The following is a 17,859-nucleotide window of genomic DNA, read 5'->3' as shown; positions in this document are numbered from 1 at the left end:
ACTGCAATTTCTTAAATTTCTAAAATCTTTTTTACTTTATTTTTTTGTATTTTTTAGAAAAACAGTATTTCCTTTTTTAATGAATTTATTTTCTAATTAAGGACATCCCTGAATGAAGGTTATTCAGATATTGCTTTCTTTTGGGGACAAAAATGTCCTCAAACTATAGCGAAGTGCACTCAAACACACAGACATGTTATTTAGCTGTCTAAATGGGGGCGTACAGTAGTATAGACTTCTATTGTTTTATATAAAGCTATTTATAATTACTGTAGACAAACCCTAACTTAAAAAAAAAACCTTTTTGTATTTTTAGAATTTAAAAAACATTATTTATTTTATTAATGAATTATTGTTCCCTTTGAAGATGCCCCCTGCCGTCCCCAAAGGATTTGCCAGATTAAACTCTTTTTTTTTTTCTTCTTTTTTTTTTTTTGGTGGTGGTTTGGTTTGTCCCCAAAATAAGTAAGTAGCTAAATAAACACACATAAACATTCTGGAACTGCAAGTGGCTGTAACACATTCCAGTAAATGTGTCTGAGTCACCATGTGTGCCCAGATGGAGCCCGGGCCAGTTAATGCAAGTGGGTCAGTGTGCCACTAGCATGCAAATGAAAGCTAGATTCAGACATCTGTAAGATTCTTTAATATATTCAGTCATAAAGCAATTAACTGACTAGATAACCAATCTTCTCATTTAAATGCAATCAGAAGGTTCTTGAATACATAGCAATAAAAGCTACCTCTTCCATGTACAGTAGATACATTTTTTTATTCTAACCAGCTGCGACAAGCGAGAGGACGCTTTGTTGATCCTTTGGTTTCTCTTGCTGCGGTGTTGCACTGGGTAGCCCCAACCACACTGAAATCTCATTGGTCCAAATCCTGCTCCTCATAACTGTATAGTAAAAATCAAATATGGGTTGTTACTGTGCCTCTTTGCGCAGCATTTTTCCATTCATTGTGGTAGGACAAATTGCTTGCAGCTGGAAATTTAGCGCATTGCAACCGGTTAGGACACGTTGTAAGAGTGAATTTGGAAAAATAGCCAATAAATACATTGTTATTATTATTTTTATGAATTAGAACCTGAATTGTAAGCATGGCATACTGTTTTTTTGTTTGTGTGTCTCTGTGTTCATAATTGTTTGTTTGTTCTAGGAGAGTACTACTTGTTCTGTAAAGGTGCAGATTCCTCTATTTTCCCACGGGTGGTTTCTGGGAAGGTGGAGCAGGTCAGGGCACGAGTAGAGCACAACGCTGTGGTGAGCAGATATCGAAAACATCTTCATCTCCTCCTTTCTTATTTTAGCAGTGCTATTTATAGGCCACAAAGTACCTTTGCAGATCTTGGCGGAAAAAAGGGCTTGTCAAATGTGTTTGCTTGAGCAACTTTTGTTTATTGTTAACGTCATCCTCAAAGAAAGCCATTAGTGTGAAAGTACCTGAGGAAAGTATATAGCATTCCTATATAGAGAAAGAGAGAAAGACAATGTATTTCTTTTCATTTTATGTTGAGGTTTTTAAACTGCAGCCCAACCCTGATCTCATTAGCTTTCATAACAGGATGATTGCCTTTTTGCTGTTTATAATGGGTAGTTGACACATAACCATGTCCATAGAATGTGTGTGTGTGTGTGTGTGTGTGTGTGTGTGTGTGTGTGTGTGTATATATATATATATATATTTAAGGGAAAGTGTATATCTTAGGTCCTGTATCTGATTATCATTTTTTTCATTCACCACTTTTATTCACCTTTTTGCCCTAACTGGTTAATTTAAATGGAAAGGTATAAATATTCCATGTAGTCTCTTAATTAATGAGGTCATCAAAGCGGCATGCATAATAATTATAAAATAATTAGTAAAACCATGTTATAAAAATTATTTTAGAAGGTGTGTAACCATTTGGAGTATATATATGTGGTAAATAAAAAGTATGTCACACTGCAAGACACTTTCCCAAAATATTAAATGTTTACTATCCATGTTCTAATTTTATCCATATCAGAAGTCTTATAATGAAAAATAATATACAGTAATATGGGCCGATGTATGGGAATGACTGTAAGCTCATTGACCGACTAAGGTCAATGTGACTTCATTGTGCTACATACAGATGTCGGTCAGGAATGACATTACTTTAAAAAGGGGATTGGTTGCACTGGCATCAGTGCTGATTCATGACTTTGGCAGCCACAGTGAAAAGGTTTCTGTAGAAAAGACACAATAGAATCATTGTTCTAAAGACTGTGTGAAGGAGCTTGAATGTACTGTTCTTTGAGCAGTGTTTTATAACTTAATAATGCAAACTTTTAATTACATGAGTAATAAAAAGTGCATGAATGCATGTCAATTTTTGGCATTCAATAGTCTATCTATATTTTAAAAGGATAGTTTGAACATAAATGTTATAGTTACTCAGCCTAATGTTGTTTCAAACCCATATTACTTTATTTCTTATGTGGAACACAAAAGAAAAAGTTTGACAGAATGTTCACTCTGCTCTTTTCCATATAATGAAAGCATACAGTGACCAGGGGCTGTCAAGCTCCAAAAGGACAAAAAGCAGCCATTCGCACTTTTATATATTCAATGAAGATGCATTGTGCGGGATTTGATGTCAGTGATGTCAAACGCCATTGGTTCTCATGTGTCTTGATCTATTTCTACTTGATCTAATTAGTAAAAATCACTTATTTAATCGTAAATTTATTCAGATAAAATAAAGTGTTTGACTTGAACCAAACCAGTTAATTTAGATGTTACCACATGAAGCAAAAGTTTTAGGTCGCATCACAAAAAAATAAAAAAATAAAAAAAAGTTTTTTTTTTTTTTTTTTTGGCAGAGGGGAAGGTTTTCAGTGAATAATGACTTGAAGAAAAGCTAACATTATGGCATTATTCAAAATAATCTCCTTTTGTGTTTCACAGAAGAAAGTAATATAAGGTTTGGAACAACTTGAGGGTGGCAGAATTTTCATTTTTGGGTGAAATATCCCTTTAATAGTAAGGAAAAAGTGCAGTGCCTATGCTATATATCATTAGTTAGACCTACTGTATATTTAGCTGCATCTGGTGTATGCTACAGCGTTTGTTTGTTTTTTATCACAAAGAAAGAATTCTGGTGTTGAATCTTGGCTTTTTTTGCAAATTAATGGAGCTGGCAGGCTAGGCTGACACATTTGTTATAAATCTTTGCCCTACAGGAGGGTTTACGGACTCTATGTGTGGCATACAAGAAGCTGACTCATAAAGAGTATGAGGAGGTGTGCCGTCTCCTCACCAGTGCCAAACTGGCTCTGCAAGAACGTGACAAGAAACTGTCTGAAGCTTATGATGTCATCGAGAAGGATTTCATCCTGCTGGGAGCCACAGCTGTGGAAGACAGGTGAATCACAGTTTAAAGATTTACAATGAATCTGAATAACAGCCCCTGAAATCTAAAGACCATTTTCAATTTGATTAACCAGAATTCAATTTTCTTATGTTGAAGTGAATCAGATTTACCATAAATAAAGGTTCACTTTGAACTGAGAAGTTGACTCTATACCTATTTGTATTACGCATACCCTAGTCAAATCTAGAATGGAAATAACTCTTCCACTAAATATAAGGTAATTAAATTATATTTATATCAGATTGTTTTAATTATGTTAACACTTAAATGCTTACCTCGGGTCTTTAGTGACCCGGGAACACACCCAGTACCTCATCCATTTTTACACCTTATTAGTATTCCTCATTCTTTCACTTCTGAATAGTGTAACAACAAAAATAGACAAAATTGTGAAAATATTTTATAACTGCTTAATTACCTAAAGTGTATAGGGTCATTAAAGACCCATGATATGTAAAAGTGTCATATTTTTATGATTATTTCATATCTACATAAATTTACTATTACAGGATAGCTATTTCTTTGTTTATTACAAGACAAATAAGTACTATTTTCATAGAAATTAATACTATATCACATTGATTTTCTGTCAGACAATGATGAATTATCAGTATCTTATATGCATGTACACATACATATTATACATGCTACAGTATTTCTTATTCAAGGTGGCGCTGATGTTTCAGTAAATGATTTGATTTACGTTTGACATTGCTATTTGATGATGAAGCAATGTGGAAGTAAACTATAGCAAGTGTAACACATGAACAGGATGATTTGGCTGTTGTCATTTGGATGTAGTACTGAAATTATGTAAATTGTGCTTACAAGACTCAAAAAGTGCTTAGAAAATACATATGTTATGTGTAGCTCAATACTGTATGTGTTTGACAGCCAGTTGTGTCTCATGAAATTTCAGTGTGAAAATAATTAATTCCTGTTGTAAATTTTAGCATCATCTCTTTTTGATATATGAAAAATAAATAATCAGAACACATCAGAATATATTCGAATCTATTACTTGATACTTCTGGAAATGTGACACTATCTGGGCATTTTGTAGATCCATTTGTGATAAAGACCTTAGATATGTAATAATGTCTGGTGAAACACCCATGCATTTAAGGGTTAAATTAAAACTTACACAAATATAACAATTCATATTTGCCTCCAAATCTAATTTCAAGCATTTAAGCATAAGCCTTTAGATCAAAAGTTTTTAAGATAGTAACAAGATTTTGTTGGTAATGGATGCTTAAAGAGCACGTATTATGGTTTTTAAACATGCCTAATTTTGTTTTAAAGGTCTCATACAATAGATTTACATGCATCCAAGGTCAAAAAACACATTAATTTGCTCATAATTTAAATTGCAGCATTACCTTTTTTTCCCAGTGTCAAAAACGACTCCTTCAATGATCCGTTCTAAAGGATTCATTCTAAACTCCTCCTTTCAGAGAGCCTACTCTGCTCTGATTGGTCAGATGTCCCAGTCTGTTGTGATTGATCTACCGCTTAGTGTAATGTTTGAGGGTGGGTCAAAGCTGTTCGCGAGCAGTCATTGAAGACCAGAGGCGGGTTTTTTGTTAACAGATTACGTAGGTTAGTACAGGAAGTAAGTCTGGAATTACTAATGACTCGTATCAGGTGTTCAGAATCGGTTCTTTCTTTTGGGAGTCAATAACTCCATTTGTCGTGCACTTTGCAGACTTTTTTACATTCACAAACAGCTATATAACACACTTCATGAAAGGTAATATTTGAAAAACCATAATAGGTGCTCTTTAAGAATTTGCAAACAGTTTATACTGTAACTACGTGGGCAGAGTCACTGTAGAAGAACAGGGTAGCACTGTTACTATTTCAACCTGTTTGTTATGGTAGTGTCACTTAAAGTCACTCAACTGAGGCAGATGCAGATTACCCATCAGAACTAAGAATTAAAGCCTTGTTCTCTCTCACTCCCGGCCACAACGCCATCAAACAATCCATACTATTGGAATATAGAACCGTGACATCCAAGAGATGCATGTCCTACTAAATCAGATATTGCTTTTCAGTGTGATTAATACTGTATGTTTCCGCAAGTAAAAGCATCTACTAGTTAAAATTAACCAACGTTGCTCATAAGGTGCTTCATGCATTTGCCCAAGTAAACAATTTAGGTAGTTCAACTGCAATTGAGTGTAGATGTGCATTAGTAATATTCATATAGAATTTTGAACTGGCTGAATGCCAAGGTTCTGAGCGGCCAACAACTGTGTAGAAGAGTTACAGGCCCAAAGTCCAAGACAAACACATGTGAGCATCCCTGGCTCTGACAGAACCACTGTGGGTTAACATTAATTGCACAGCCAATCAATAAGAGTCCATCCGTTAGGCTCCAATGTCACCTGATAATGAGCAGCTAACGTAATTAGACCCCTTCTTGAATCAATCAGTGGCCGGGCAGACAGTTCTGATGAACTACTGTTTGGCTTATGCACTTATGGAAGCTGTCCAATGCAATGTTATAAATAAACACATCAGTCTGTGTCGACTGCTTTAATGAATATGACAGAGCAAAATAAATAGTGATTACCGGACAGGAACTTATTTTGTCAGGCTGTGTTGATTGGATGCAATCAGTGCGACGTAGGTAGCAGCCTGTTTGTGTCTTCAAGAAGGCTTTATAAGATCATGTGTAACATATGAGCAAATATATGTACAGGAAGCTAATTTAATTAGAGTTGACTGTTTGTAACAGGATTATGCATACTGATAGAAGAGCTCCCAGAAGCAGTTCTTTTTGTTCTGTCATATGTTGTATTTTAAGAAAAATTCCCGTAATTACGAGATTTCAACTTGTAAAATCTGTTCCTGCTTCATAGAACTCATGTATTAAGAAAGCAAATAGGGTCAGTTTTGATTTCATGTAGACTTCGATGGTGTGTTTGTATCTTATCGGAGCTACCATATTTACGAGATTCTAATTTATAAAAACTGTTCATGTCATTATAGAACTCATATATTGTAAAAGCAAATAGGGTCTATTTTTATTTTATGCAGACTTCGATGGTTTGTTCGCGTCATGTCGGAATACCATGATTACGTGATTTTCTCTTATAAAAACCATTTATGTCCTTGTAGAGCTCATGTATTAAGAAAGTAAATAAGTACAATTTTGATTCTGTGTCAACTTAAAGGTGCACTCAGTATTTTGTTACCCATTAAAAAAGTTTAAAAAAAAGTTTTACTCCTAAAGAAATTGATAGTAATATTGAAACTTAAATGTATGTATTAAATCATGACTTCTCACGTAAGGTGAACATTCCAGTCATCTCAGTAACCTTGTAAAAGCTGTTTTATTCTACATGGAGAGGGTCCCCATATGGAGGCTGCCATGTTGGGATCACATGACCAGCTGAATACTACTCGCTTAATCTCAGTAACTGCCCTGATATTGGACGTTTCATTTATGGATTAAATTAATAATGTCTGACGGTGAATAGTGAATTTTTACATTGTAATCGGTACCTGAAAACTAGCCAGCACTTTATTTGACAGTACTGTTCTACATTTACATATTATATAATTACAAAGGCTACAGTAATTACCTAAACCTAACCCCAACCCTAACCTTAACCTATATTAAGTACATGTAGTTACCTAATATCACTCAGTTCTTTCTTGGGTAAGTACACTGTAAGTATACTGAAAGTGCATGCACTGTAAAATAAAGAAAAACTACCATGTTTGAAGGATGCAGCATCCACACCACTAGGTGTCAGTGTAAGTCCACGAAGACATACATAAAAAGTTACTGAGTGCACCTTTATTTACTTTAAAATTAACTTCCGGAAGTACCGCAATTAAAAAGTTTTGACTTGTAAAATCTGCTTACGTTTCATAAAACTCGTCTATTAAGAAAGTAAATAGGGTCAATTTTCATTTCATGTAGACTTTAATGGTGTGTTTGCGTCATGTCGGAATTACCATAATTACGAGATTCCGACTGAAATATAGAACCGTTCACATCTTTGTAGAATTTGTGCATTAAGAAACCAAATAGGGTCAATTTTGATTTCCTGTTGATTTTAATGGTGCGTTCATGTCATGTCAGAATTGCTGTTTTTATGAGATTCTGACTTCTAAAAACTGTGCGTGTCTTTGTAGAACTCATGCAGTAAAAAACAAATAGGGTCAAGTAGACTTTGATGGTGAGTTTGCGTCTAGTCGGAATTACTGTAATTGCGAGATTTCGATTTGTAAAAACAGTTCACGTCTTCATAAAACTCATGTATTAAGAAGCAAATAGGGTCAGTTTTGCTTTCATGTAGACTTTGATGGTGCGTTTGCATCACGCCAGAATTACCGTAATTTCGGAATTCCGACTTGTAAAAACTGTTCACGTCTTCATAGAACTCATTATTACAAGTTGTAAACTCAGAATTCTATTAAAGCTCCGACTTGACAGTCGTGAGGTCATGCAAAAAGAACCAGTGGCATTGGCTTCAACAGTTAAAGGTAGTTTACACATATTTCTGTTTAAATCTGATGGTTTCTGACAGGATGTGAATGCAGTACAATGCCACAATTGAAAAATGTTGGAATGTTATTGAGCCAAATAGAATGTTGAGGAAATTCATTTTAAAAATTCATGTTAATGGCTCAATTAGAATGTTGGAATCTGTTTAATTTAAACAGAATGTTGTCGAGTGAAATCCTATTTGTGTTATTAGAATGTTTAATAGGGAGTGTAATGGAATGTCTTGAAGCTTCTTCCTGGGAGTCTTCGTGAGAATGTCACTTCATCCGTGGCTGGGCTGTGAGCGAGGTGCAATGGGGGGTGGAGTCTTAATTATCTGGCAGCAGTGTGGCACTGTATATCCTGACTGCTGGGCTGCTTAATTACAGAGTGAAGTGGGCTGAGACATCACACTGCGGTGAAAGACCTCTCCAGCTCCGAGCCATGCCCTGCCTAGCACTGTCCATTAACTTTCACTCCAGCACTGCGTAAAGAATAAAGCACAGACTGCTAAGTTCTGGGCTGAATTCTGCTGCTGTTACACTGCAAAATAGCTTTTTTAAAGAAATGTTTCAAGTTCAACAGCAAGTTAAGCACAATTACCAAAATGTAAGACAAAATGTTGATTACCACAAAATTTGTCTTTCGTTTATAAAAAAAATAAAATTAAAAAATTAAAAAAACGAGGTTGCAGAAAGGTAGTTACAATGGAAGTGCATGGGGCCAGTCCATAAACATGTTTTCTTTTTATGGCTATACTTTTGAAACAGTGGGTTCTTTAACGGTTTTGGACCGGCCCCATTCACTTCCATTGTAAGTTGCCTTATAAGTGTGATTTTTGCTTTTGTTCAATAATTATTTTTGTGGTATTCAGCCTTATGCCACAAATGCTGTCGATTGAGCTTACCTTGTATTGAACTGGGAACATTCCTTCAATCAGTAAAATATCTAAACACCCTTTAAACAAGACACGATTAAGACTTGTTTTCAGAATAAAATACTTTACCTTATTTATTTTTTTCTTACCCCATTGACATTTTTTTTCATTCTGAACTTAATTCAAAAGATATTCTCAGAAAATGCTTACTAGCTTACGTAACTTTGCTTCTCCAGTAAACATATCTTGTTTCAAGGATGTTTAGATACTTTTACTGGTATTTTGTACATTAAAAATAATAAAGTTTTTTTTTTTTTTTTTTTTTGCAGTGTAGGGCTGTTAAATTAACACTTGTGCAAAAATCACATTGTACAGTGTATTTTTATGTAGTGCTTTGACTACTATTTACGTGAAAGCCTGACGAGATAAACGAAAGTTGATTGCAAACAGAAAAACTAATGACTTGAAATAATAAACTGGCTTCCTGTACCTGCACTGAACAATCATTAGTTGTGTAAATTAACTGCTTATAAAATGTTCTTGGTTGTCGTTTTCAATTTCAGGCTTCAGGATAAAGCAGCTGACACCATTGAGTCCCTGCACAAGGCTGGTATGAAGGTATGGGTCCTCACAGGGGACAAAATGGAGACTGCAGCAGCCACATGCTATGCTAGCAAGCTGTTCCATCGCAATACACAGATCCTGGAACTAACAACCAAAAGGACAGAAGAGCAGAATCTCCATGACGTTCTGTTTGATCTGAGCAGGACCGTCCTAAGACAACATGGCAGCATGACCAGGGACATTTTCTCAGGGTGGGTGCAGGGGAATCCGTATACACACACATACACACACACACACACACACAGACAGATACCTTCACACAAATGTCTGTCCCCACAGGCTCTCAGCTGATTGCCAGGATTACGGTCTGATAATCGATGGGGCGACACTGTCAGCTGTACTGAAACCAACACAGGACGGTACCAGCAGTGGAGGAAATTATAAGGAAATTTTCTTGGAAATCTGCAGAAATTGCAGCGCAGTCCTCTGCTGCCGTATGGCACCCTTACAAAAAGCACAGGTAATACGAAACTTTAATGCCAAAGAACATAGGCACAGATTTGTTTCCTGACATATATATATATATATATACAGTATATAAATATTCTGTATATACTGTATATATAGCTGCCTGAATATTTTAAGAATATATATATATATATATATATATATATATATATATATATATATATATATAAACCTGAAGAGAAGGTTTTTCAGTTCAATTTAAGTATATTTATAAAGGGCATTATAAACAGTGTTATGATTGAGCTTTATACAGAATATTGCCTTATAACCTCTAAAGGCAACTAAAGCCAAAGGCAACAGGGGCAAAGAGAAACTCCCTAGAAAGATACAAGACAAATACAAATTATCCTTTAGATATTAAAGGGAAATAAAAAAACAGATGGCACAAATCTTTCCCTATTCAGATCACGTCAAGGAAGAATGATCCCAGACCAATTTCAGATTCAACCTTCCCCCCCACCCCCCAACAAGCATATTCTCATTCCATTCCATTATTGTAATCTCTCAGTAAGAGTTACAAGAAACTGGTCTCTTTCTCAATATCTTTTACAACATATTTAACCTGTCAATCAGCCTGTTGGGCTGCTGAGGCTGTAAATTCATGAAGTGAGAGAACTGCACATTAACTCAGTATTACAAGGCAGTTATTGAATTCTCAATTTCATCAAAGCAGACACACAGTAAAATCCTGCATAATCCATATGTAGTAAAAGCCAGATTGATGTCAGGGTCAGTCCAGTCCAGCTCTTGAGATTGTTTGTCCCCTTAGTCACAAAAACAGCCACAATTCCTGATTAATAATCTAATCACTCAGTGGTTGTAATGTGACCTCTGGAAATGAAACTGTTTTTTTTTTTTTTTCTCCAGATTGTTAAAATGATAAAAGCATCAAAAGAACACCCAATCACGCTGGCCATTGGCGACGGAGCCAATGATGTCAGCATGATCCTGGAAGCTCACGTGGGAATAGGTAAATTCTTGCTCTTATTCAGAGTCTAAATGTTGCAGTATCTTCACTAGGCCACTAAGGAAATGTTTGATGTAATCTGCTAGATTTAATTAATAGAACAAAACTATAGAAAACGTATATTAAAGGAATAGTTCCACAAATTCTCACCCTCAGGCAATCCCAGATGTGTATGACTTTCTTTATTCGGCAGAACACAAACAAAGATTTTTAGAAGAATATCTCAGCTCTGTAGGTCCTCACAATGCAAGTGAATGGTAACTAGAACTTTGAAGCCCCACAAAGCACATAAAGGCAGCATAAAAGTTATCCATAAGATTCCAGTGGTTTAATCCATACTGAGAAACAGATTAATATTTAAGTCAGTTTTTACTATACATCTCCACTTTCACTTCCTTATTCTTTTTTTGTTTTATGGCGATTCGCATTCTTCTTGCATATTGCCACATACTGGTCGGGCTGGTAAAATGTCATGTGGAGGTTTATAATATAAAGGTTGAAAAAAAAGGTATAATAAATATTGATCTGTTTCACACCCACACTTATCATATAGCTTCTGAAGACATGGATTTAACCACTGGAGTCATTTGGTTTACTTTTATGCTGCCTTTATGTGTTTATGGAGATTTAAAGTTACCATACCAAAGTTCTGGTTACCATTCACTTGCATTGTATGGACCTACAGAGAGGAGATATTCTTCAAAATAATCTACTTTTGTGTTTTGTAGAAAAAAGAAAGTCATACACATCTGGGATGATGTGAGGGTGAGTAAATGATGAGAGAATTTTCATTTTTGGATGAACTATCCCTTTAAAAATGTTTATTCTATGGTTCTTTATTGACTGACTATTTTGCATTAGGGATCATGGGTAAAGAGGGGCGTCAGGCGGCCCGTAACAGTGACTATGCAATTACCAAGTTCAAACACCTGAAGAAGATGCTGCTGGTTCACGGGCACTACTATTACATCAGAATCGCTGAGCTGGTCCAGTACTTCTTCTATAAGGTGAATCCCATTCCAGTTTATTCAAATGGTTTTATTTAATTTTTCTTTCGTTGAAAAGAAGAATAAATCAGATAATTTTTTTGTTGTTGTTGTTTTTTACATTAATATGTAATAAAGTCTTTGTGATGTTGTTATAATGGATTATATTAACTGCTGTGTTTTTATATTTTGAGGGCAAAACCTAGGTAGACACATGTTTAGTCAAATATGGGATAAACGTCAATACACAAAAAATGAAAATGTAGGATTTTTTTTTTTTTTTGTTATAGGTAAATGTATTTTGACAATTAAGCACATTGTTGTTTAAGAAATTGTTTCATTTCAAGCGAAATAGCAGATCACTAGTTGAATGGACAGGTTCCAGCAACAGTAAACACAGTAAAAAAAAAGTTGCTTAGTCTGTGTGGATGTTATTTTTTCCCTGGAGTTCTGACCAAACCACTAAACAATCTTGTTGAAAATGCAACTCTAATGCAGTGTTATTAATAGCCACAAACTACACGCACACACTAAAGTGTTTATTTCATCAGGTACTGAGAATCTGTACTGAGATTTGTGCGTTTTTTGCTCCACAGAATGTGTGCTTTATTTTTCCTCAGTTTCTCTATCAGTTCTTCTGTGGCTTCTCTCAGCAGGTAAACAAATTTTGAAAATGTATAAAAGGTTTATCACTACTAGATATTTCACCACGTTAAAGTGTTCAGCCTTAGTAATAATTAGAGAATGAAAGACGTTTTTATACAGTATATTTTAAGGGATAGTTCAGCCAAAAATGAAAATTCTCTCATCATTTACTCACCCTCATGACATCCCAGAAGTGGATGACTTTCTTTCTTTTGCAGAACACAAATTAAGATTTTTAGAAGAAAATCTCAGATCTGTATGTCCATACAGTGCAAGTGAATGGTGACCAAAACTTTGAAGCTTCATAAAGCACATAAAGGCAGCATAAAAGTAATCCACATGATTCCAGTGGTTTAATCCATGTCTTCAGAAGCAATATGATAGATGTGGGTGAGAAACAGATCAACATTTATGTCCTTTTTTACTATAAATCTCCACTTTCACTACCACATTCTTCTTTTGTTTTTTGGCGATTCGTATTCTTCGTGCATATTGTCACCTACTGGTCAGGGCTGGTGAAAGGTGGAGATTTATAGTAAACAAGGACTTAAATATCGATTTGTTTCTCACCCATCAATCATATCTTTTTGAATACATGGATATAACCACTTGAGTAGTATGGATTACTTTTATGGTTCCTTTTGCGCTTTTTGGAGCTTCAAATTTCTAGTCACCATTCACTTGCATTGAATGGACCTACAGAGCTGAGATATTCTTAAAAAAAATCTCACTTGTGTTCTACAACAGAACGAAATTCATACACATCTGGGATGGCATCAGGGTGAGTAAATCATGAGATCATTTACATTTTTGAGTGAATTATCCCTTTAATTGTTTTTGTCTCTGTGCAGCCACTATACGACACGGCATATCTGACCCTGTACAATATCAGCTTCACGTCGTTACCCATCCTCCTGTACAGCTTGATGGAGCAGCACATTAACATGGACATCCTCAAACGGGACCCCTCTCTCTACAGGTGAGGCCAGTTTAGGGTGTTTCAAATCCAGGTCACACCAAAAACCTTGTCACCTGATTCTGTGGGTACATTATAACATGAGCTGTCAGGCAAAAGTTTTTCTGCTCTGACAATGTGATGATGTCATTATAATATCAATTTTATCTATTGTTTCTTAATTTTGTTACAGCCTAATTTTTAAATGAATAGTTCACAATTTTTTTTTTTTTAATAAATAAAATTCTGCAGGATTTTTGAAGAATCTACATATTTAAAGATCCAAAATGGCATGTGATACACGGGGAAGACAATTTTCTATCTCTGGATTCCTCTTTGAGACCTGCTGATCAATCCCTGTCTACACACTGGCTATTTATTACTAACCTTGGCCTACTTTTTGCATGATTGCTGGCTTGCTTTCTCACACACACACACATACACACACACACACACACACACACACACACACAGAGATCAATTATATTACATGTTTGTCAGTTTTTTACATTTATCGTTTTATGTCCAGATATTAAATGTCTCTTCATCTTTTGTCTTTGAGAAGCTTTGCAGTCATTCATAAAACACTTTTTAAAGAATGAGGTGATTTACTTCTACAGTATTAGTTGAACTGTTTAAAATGGCATTGCATTTTAAGTTAATATAATCACTTAATTTGAAACCTTTCGTTTTCTTTTCAGATTTTCTTTTATGTATTTTTTTTTTTTAGTTTTTATATGAAGTATATACATATTTAGATAAGTACATGTTGCCCAATGTCTTTCTCTGTATTTGCCTCTTTAGTCACATGGGCGCACAAGCACAGCCCTGCATTGATTGGACAGTTCGATCAGATTTTGGCAAACATATGCGCACATGCCCTTACACTAAACTCAATTTCCACACGCAGCTCTGGGCAGAAATAGTGTTAGAACCACTCCGTATTTTATAATAAAATGCCCTGGCATTGCTTGTTCAATACATATGCACAGTATTACTGACAAACAGCAGAACTCTTGTTGCAATCAACGGACATTCTCAGTAGAAAAGAGCTGATCTGGTATTTTTATGTTGAGTTTTTTTTATTTCATTTCCAGTTGACATGCTCCATCCAAACTTCATCATAGTTTGAAGCTAAACTGTTGTTTTTTGAGAAGCCACTTATAAATTAACCATGTAATATTACAGTGAAATATTTGTATTGTATGTTTTTTTGGGTAAATGTGCCTAATTGTTATGTTTCACATTGCAAAAAATCTGAATGGTCCCTAAAATTGTTTTCATTTTCATTATGGAAATTATACTTTTATATATATATATATATATATATATATATATATATATATATATATATATATATATATATATATATATATATATATATATTAAAATATGCAAAATAGTTTTACTCTATACTTTTAATTTTGGGGTGAAAAATGACCTGGACGTGTTCTTGACAGGTTTCTTGAGATCCACCCATCTGCTGTATTCTCAACAATTTAACTCATTAATTAAATAATTGTACAGAAATTTTCTTCCATACTTTGAAGTAGAAAACAAGGCCATATTGAGCATATGTAGAACATTATAACTCTACATAGATTTAGTTATACATGTTTTGTTGCAGAATGTGGGATTTTTAACTATAAACAAGCACAAAACACTCAAGGGAATCTTATTTTGAAATGACTGAGACTTGGCTCAGTTACAATGTTCAATAAATATGTATTTACCAAATTTAGCTTTTTATGGCCTATATATTTTTGTATATATAAATATTTCACCGAGGAGGTTTAATGAGGAATAAGGCTTATTATTATTCACAAAATATGAAGTTGGAGACACTTCCATATAGTCAAATTTTTCTTTGTAGGTCGTCGCTTCAATTTAGACTAACTTTATTAACTAATCAAAATAAAAAATAAAAATTGGATTGAAGTGAGAGTCAAAATGTGGATGAATATTGTCATTGATGAAAGATTTAGATACAGAAAATCCCCACGTGATTGTTAATCATAGATAAAAAAAAAAAAAAAAAACAACTGTCGCATAGATTTTAGCAAATAACTGGTAGTTTTAAAAAGCAACTATCAGCACCGATTAATCGGTCAAACCGATATATCGGTCTACCTCTAATACTTAATTACGGTATACCAGGGCTTAAAGGGGTCATGACATGCCTTTTTTATTATTTTAATATGTTCCTTGAGATTCACTTATAAGTCATATATTTGTTAAACATTATAATTTTCCACCCTCATTCTGACCCTCTGTCAGAAACGCTTGGTTTTGGCGCTGCTTCTCCTTTTAAGACTTGACAGTAAATGCCCATTGTTATGACTGGCTCTTGACTGACCTGCTCTCTCTTTGCCATCTCACTGCTAACAGCAACTGGGCGGGGCTATGGAGCTGATATGGTAAAGTAGGCATTGATGTGTTGTTGTGGAGGTGGTCAGATGCAAATGTCTACCGCAGTGTGTGGAGGAAGTAGAGGATGAGTCGTTTTGGCAGCTTGGTTTCAACAAATGCTGTTTTAGCAGTGAGGAGGAAGTTTTGAGTTCTGAAACATATAGTATGTTTTTATAGTACAGTGGCCTCTTGCATGTCAAAAGATCAAGGAAAATTTAATTCCTCATGTCATGACCCTTTTAATAGAAAGCCTAACCATTTAAGTTGATGTTGCAATGAGATGCAGCTACTGTGATGCAGGGAAGCTGGTGTATAATTGTAAGGTACTAGCTTAAAGTTGTAAAGAGTTGTGGAGAAGCCTCACTGCAAAGAGGCTTAAATGCAATTTAAAATGCTAGTTAAAATATATAAATCAATTCACTTTGAATTTTTTTTATTTTTACAGAGATATTGCGAAGAACTCCCTCCTGAGATGGCGCATCTTCGTCTACTGGACATTTCTGGGGGTTTTTGATGCAATGGTCTTCTTCTTTGGTGCTTTCTTCCTTTTCGACAACACAACCTTCACCAGCAACGGACAGGTAATACAGTGACTGTCTAAACCAGTGCTTTGTTTTCAGATTTTATCAGTGTGTGTTTTTTTAATCAACCAGCCTTGCTGTTTTGCCTTTAGGTTGTTTTCTTAATCAAATAAAGCAATCAGAGTGATTGAATGGGTGGCCGTTGCTTGTTTTTGGTAAAGTGGTTTCAATGCTCATAATGTACGTACAGTATTTGTGGTTAACTGAGGTCTTGATCCAGCCTGCAGACTTTAGTCTGTCCTCCTTTGCGAATGTTTGAAGTCATTACAGGTGCTTCCCCATTCATTAATGCAACACAGCATGCTGGGTTAATCAGTCAGACCAGACATCTTTCTCTGTGCCATTAAGTTAAATCATAGTAACCTTTTTGAATTGCTTTTTTACCTGTTTGATTTACTTTTTTCAGTTATAACATCCTAATTTTTTCTTTACTTTCTTGCCCCTGTCCCCTCCCTCCCTCTCCCTCTGATCTTTCATTTTTTCTCTCACTCTTTCTATATCTCAACCTCTCTCTTGTCTCTGCACCTTCTTACCTCTCCCTTTTTTGCCTTTCTTTTCTTTTCCTGCTTCTCTTCCTTTCTTCAGCTAATGGCCACCAACACACAGATGGTAAGCCTGTCCCTATCTGTTTCTCATTCTATTTTTAGTTTTAGTTTTACTGTTACCCTCCTCCACCCCCCTTACCCTAAACACTCCCTCATTCACATAGTGTCTACTAACATTTCACTACATATTGTAGCTCTCAAACAGTACCGTACGACATTCCAGTGTCCCCTGTGCCAAAGGACCAGTCACTGTAGGTATAGAGTAGCGACCCCCCCGTTCATCTTCCTCTGTCTATCATTTTGTGATCGAGTTGGAGTTTGTGTCCATCCCGTGTGTCATGTCGCAACTGTGTTTTTTACAAAACACCCGAGTTGGAGAGGTGTTGTCATACTCATTCTCATCGGCCTGTACTGGATACACATCCATCCTCACATAACTCACCGCAAGGGCAAATGAGCGAAGAGGAGATGTAGTATTTAACTTTAAAATAATTGAGATTATTCTGAATAGTTCACCAAAAAATTAAAATTCTGATATGATGTACTCAACCTCATGTTGCTCCAAACCCATATGACTTTCTTCTGTAGAACACAAAAGGAGAAATGTAGAAGAATATACAGAACACACTTTTCTATAATAAAAGTGAATGGGGACTTATGCAAAAGGTCCAAAATTATTTAAAAGTAACATAAATGTAGCCCATACTTGGAAAAATACATATACACTTATATTGAATTCATTAAAACTCATTTTTTAACCACTCCACAGATTTAACATTAGCAAACTTTAGTTTTGGCAAGTCGTTTAGGACATCTACTTTGTGCATGACACGAGTAACTTTTCCAATAATTGTTTACAGACAGATTGTTTCACTTTTAATTGACTATATCACAG

The 17,859-nt window shown here is 35.2% G+C and overlaps 1 protein-coding gene across 3 annotated transcripts in view; it reads left to right on the top strand.

Annotated features, from left to right (window-relative positions):
• Nucleotides 1–17,859, top strand: part of LOC127445524 (phospholipid-transporting ATPase IH-like) — a 98,833-nt gene that overhangs the window by 60,446 nt on the left and 20,528 nt on the right. For 2 of the 3 annotated variants that reach the window (XM_051705671.1, XM_051705669.1), the window contains exons 17-26: nt 1,162–1,265; nt 3,210–3,391; nt 9,348–9,599; nt 9,688–9,868; nt 10,744–10,846; nt 11,705–11,850; nt 12,426–12,485; nt 13,326–13,453; nt 16,284–16,419; nt 17,005–17,028. In XM_051705671.1, the coding sequence (XP_051561631.1) occupies nt 1,162–1,265; nt 3,210–3,391; nt 9,348–9,599; nt 9,688–9,868; nt 10,744–10,846; nt 11,705–11,850; nt 12,426–12,485; nt 13,326–13,453; nt 16,284–16,419; nt 17,005–17,028 (1,316 nt within the window). The remainder of the gene's footprint in view (nt 1–1,161; nt 1,266–3,209; nt 3,392–9,347; nt 9,600–9,687; nt 9,869–10,743; nt 10,847–11,704; nt 11,851–12,425; nt 12,486–13,325; nt 13,454–16,283; nt 16,420–17,004; nt 17,029–17,859) is intronic. The other variant, XM_051705670.1, reaches the window with a different exon arrangement.

This window comes from Myxocyprinus asiaticus, chromosome 8 (assembly GCF_019703515.2).
Source record: "Myxocyprinus asiaticus isolate MX2 ecotype Aquarium Trade chromosome 8, UBuf_Myxa_2, whole genome shotgun sequence".
NCBI classification, from domain to species: domain Eukaryota; kingdom Metazoa; phylum Chordata; class Actinopteri; order Cypriniformes; family Catostomidae; genus Myxocyprinus; species Myxocyprinus asiaticus.
Note: the sequence above shows the minus strand (reverse complement) of the source record. Positions and strands in the feature narration are given on the sequence as shown.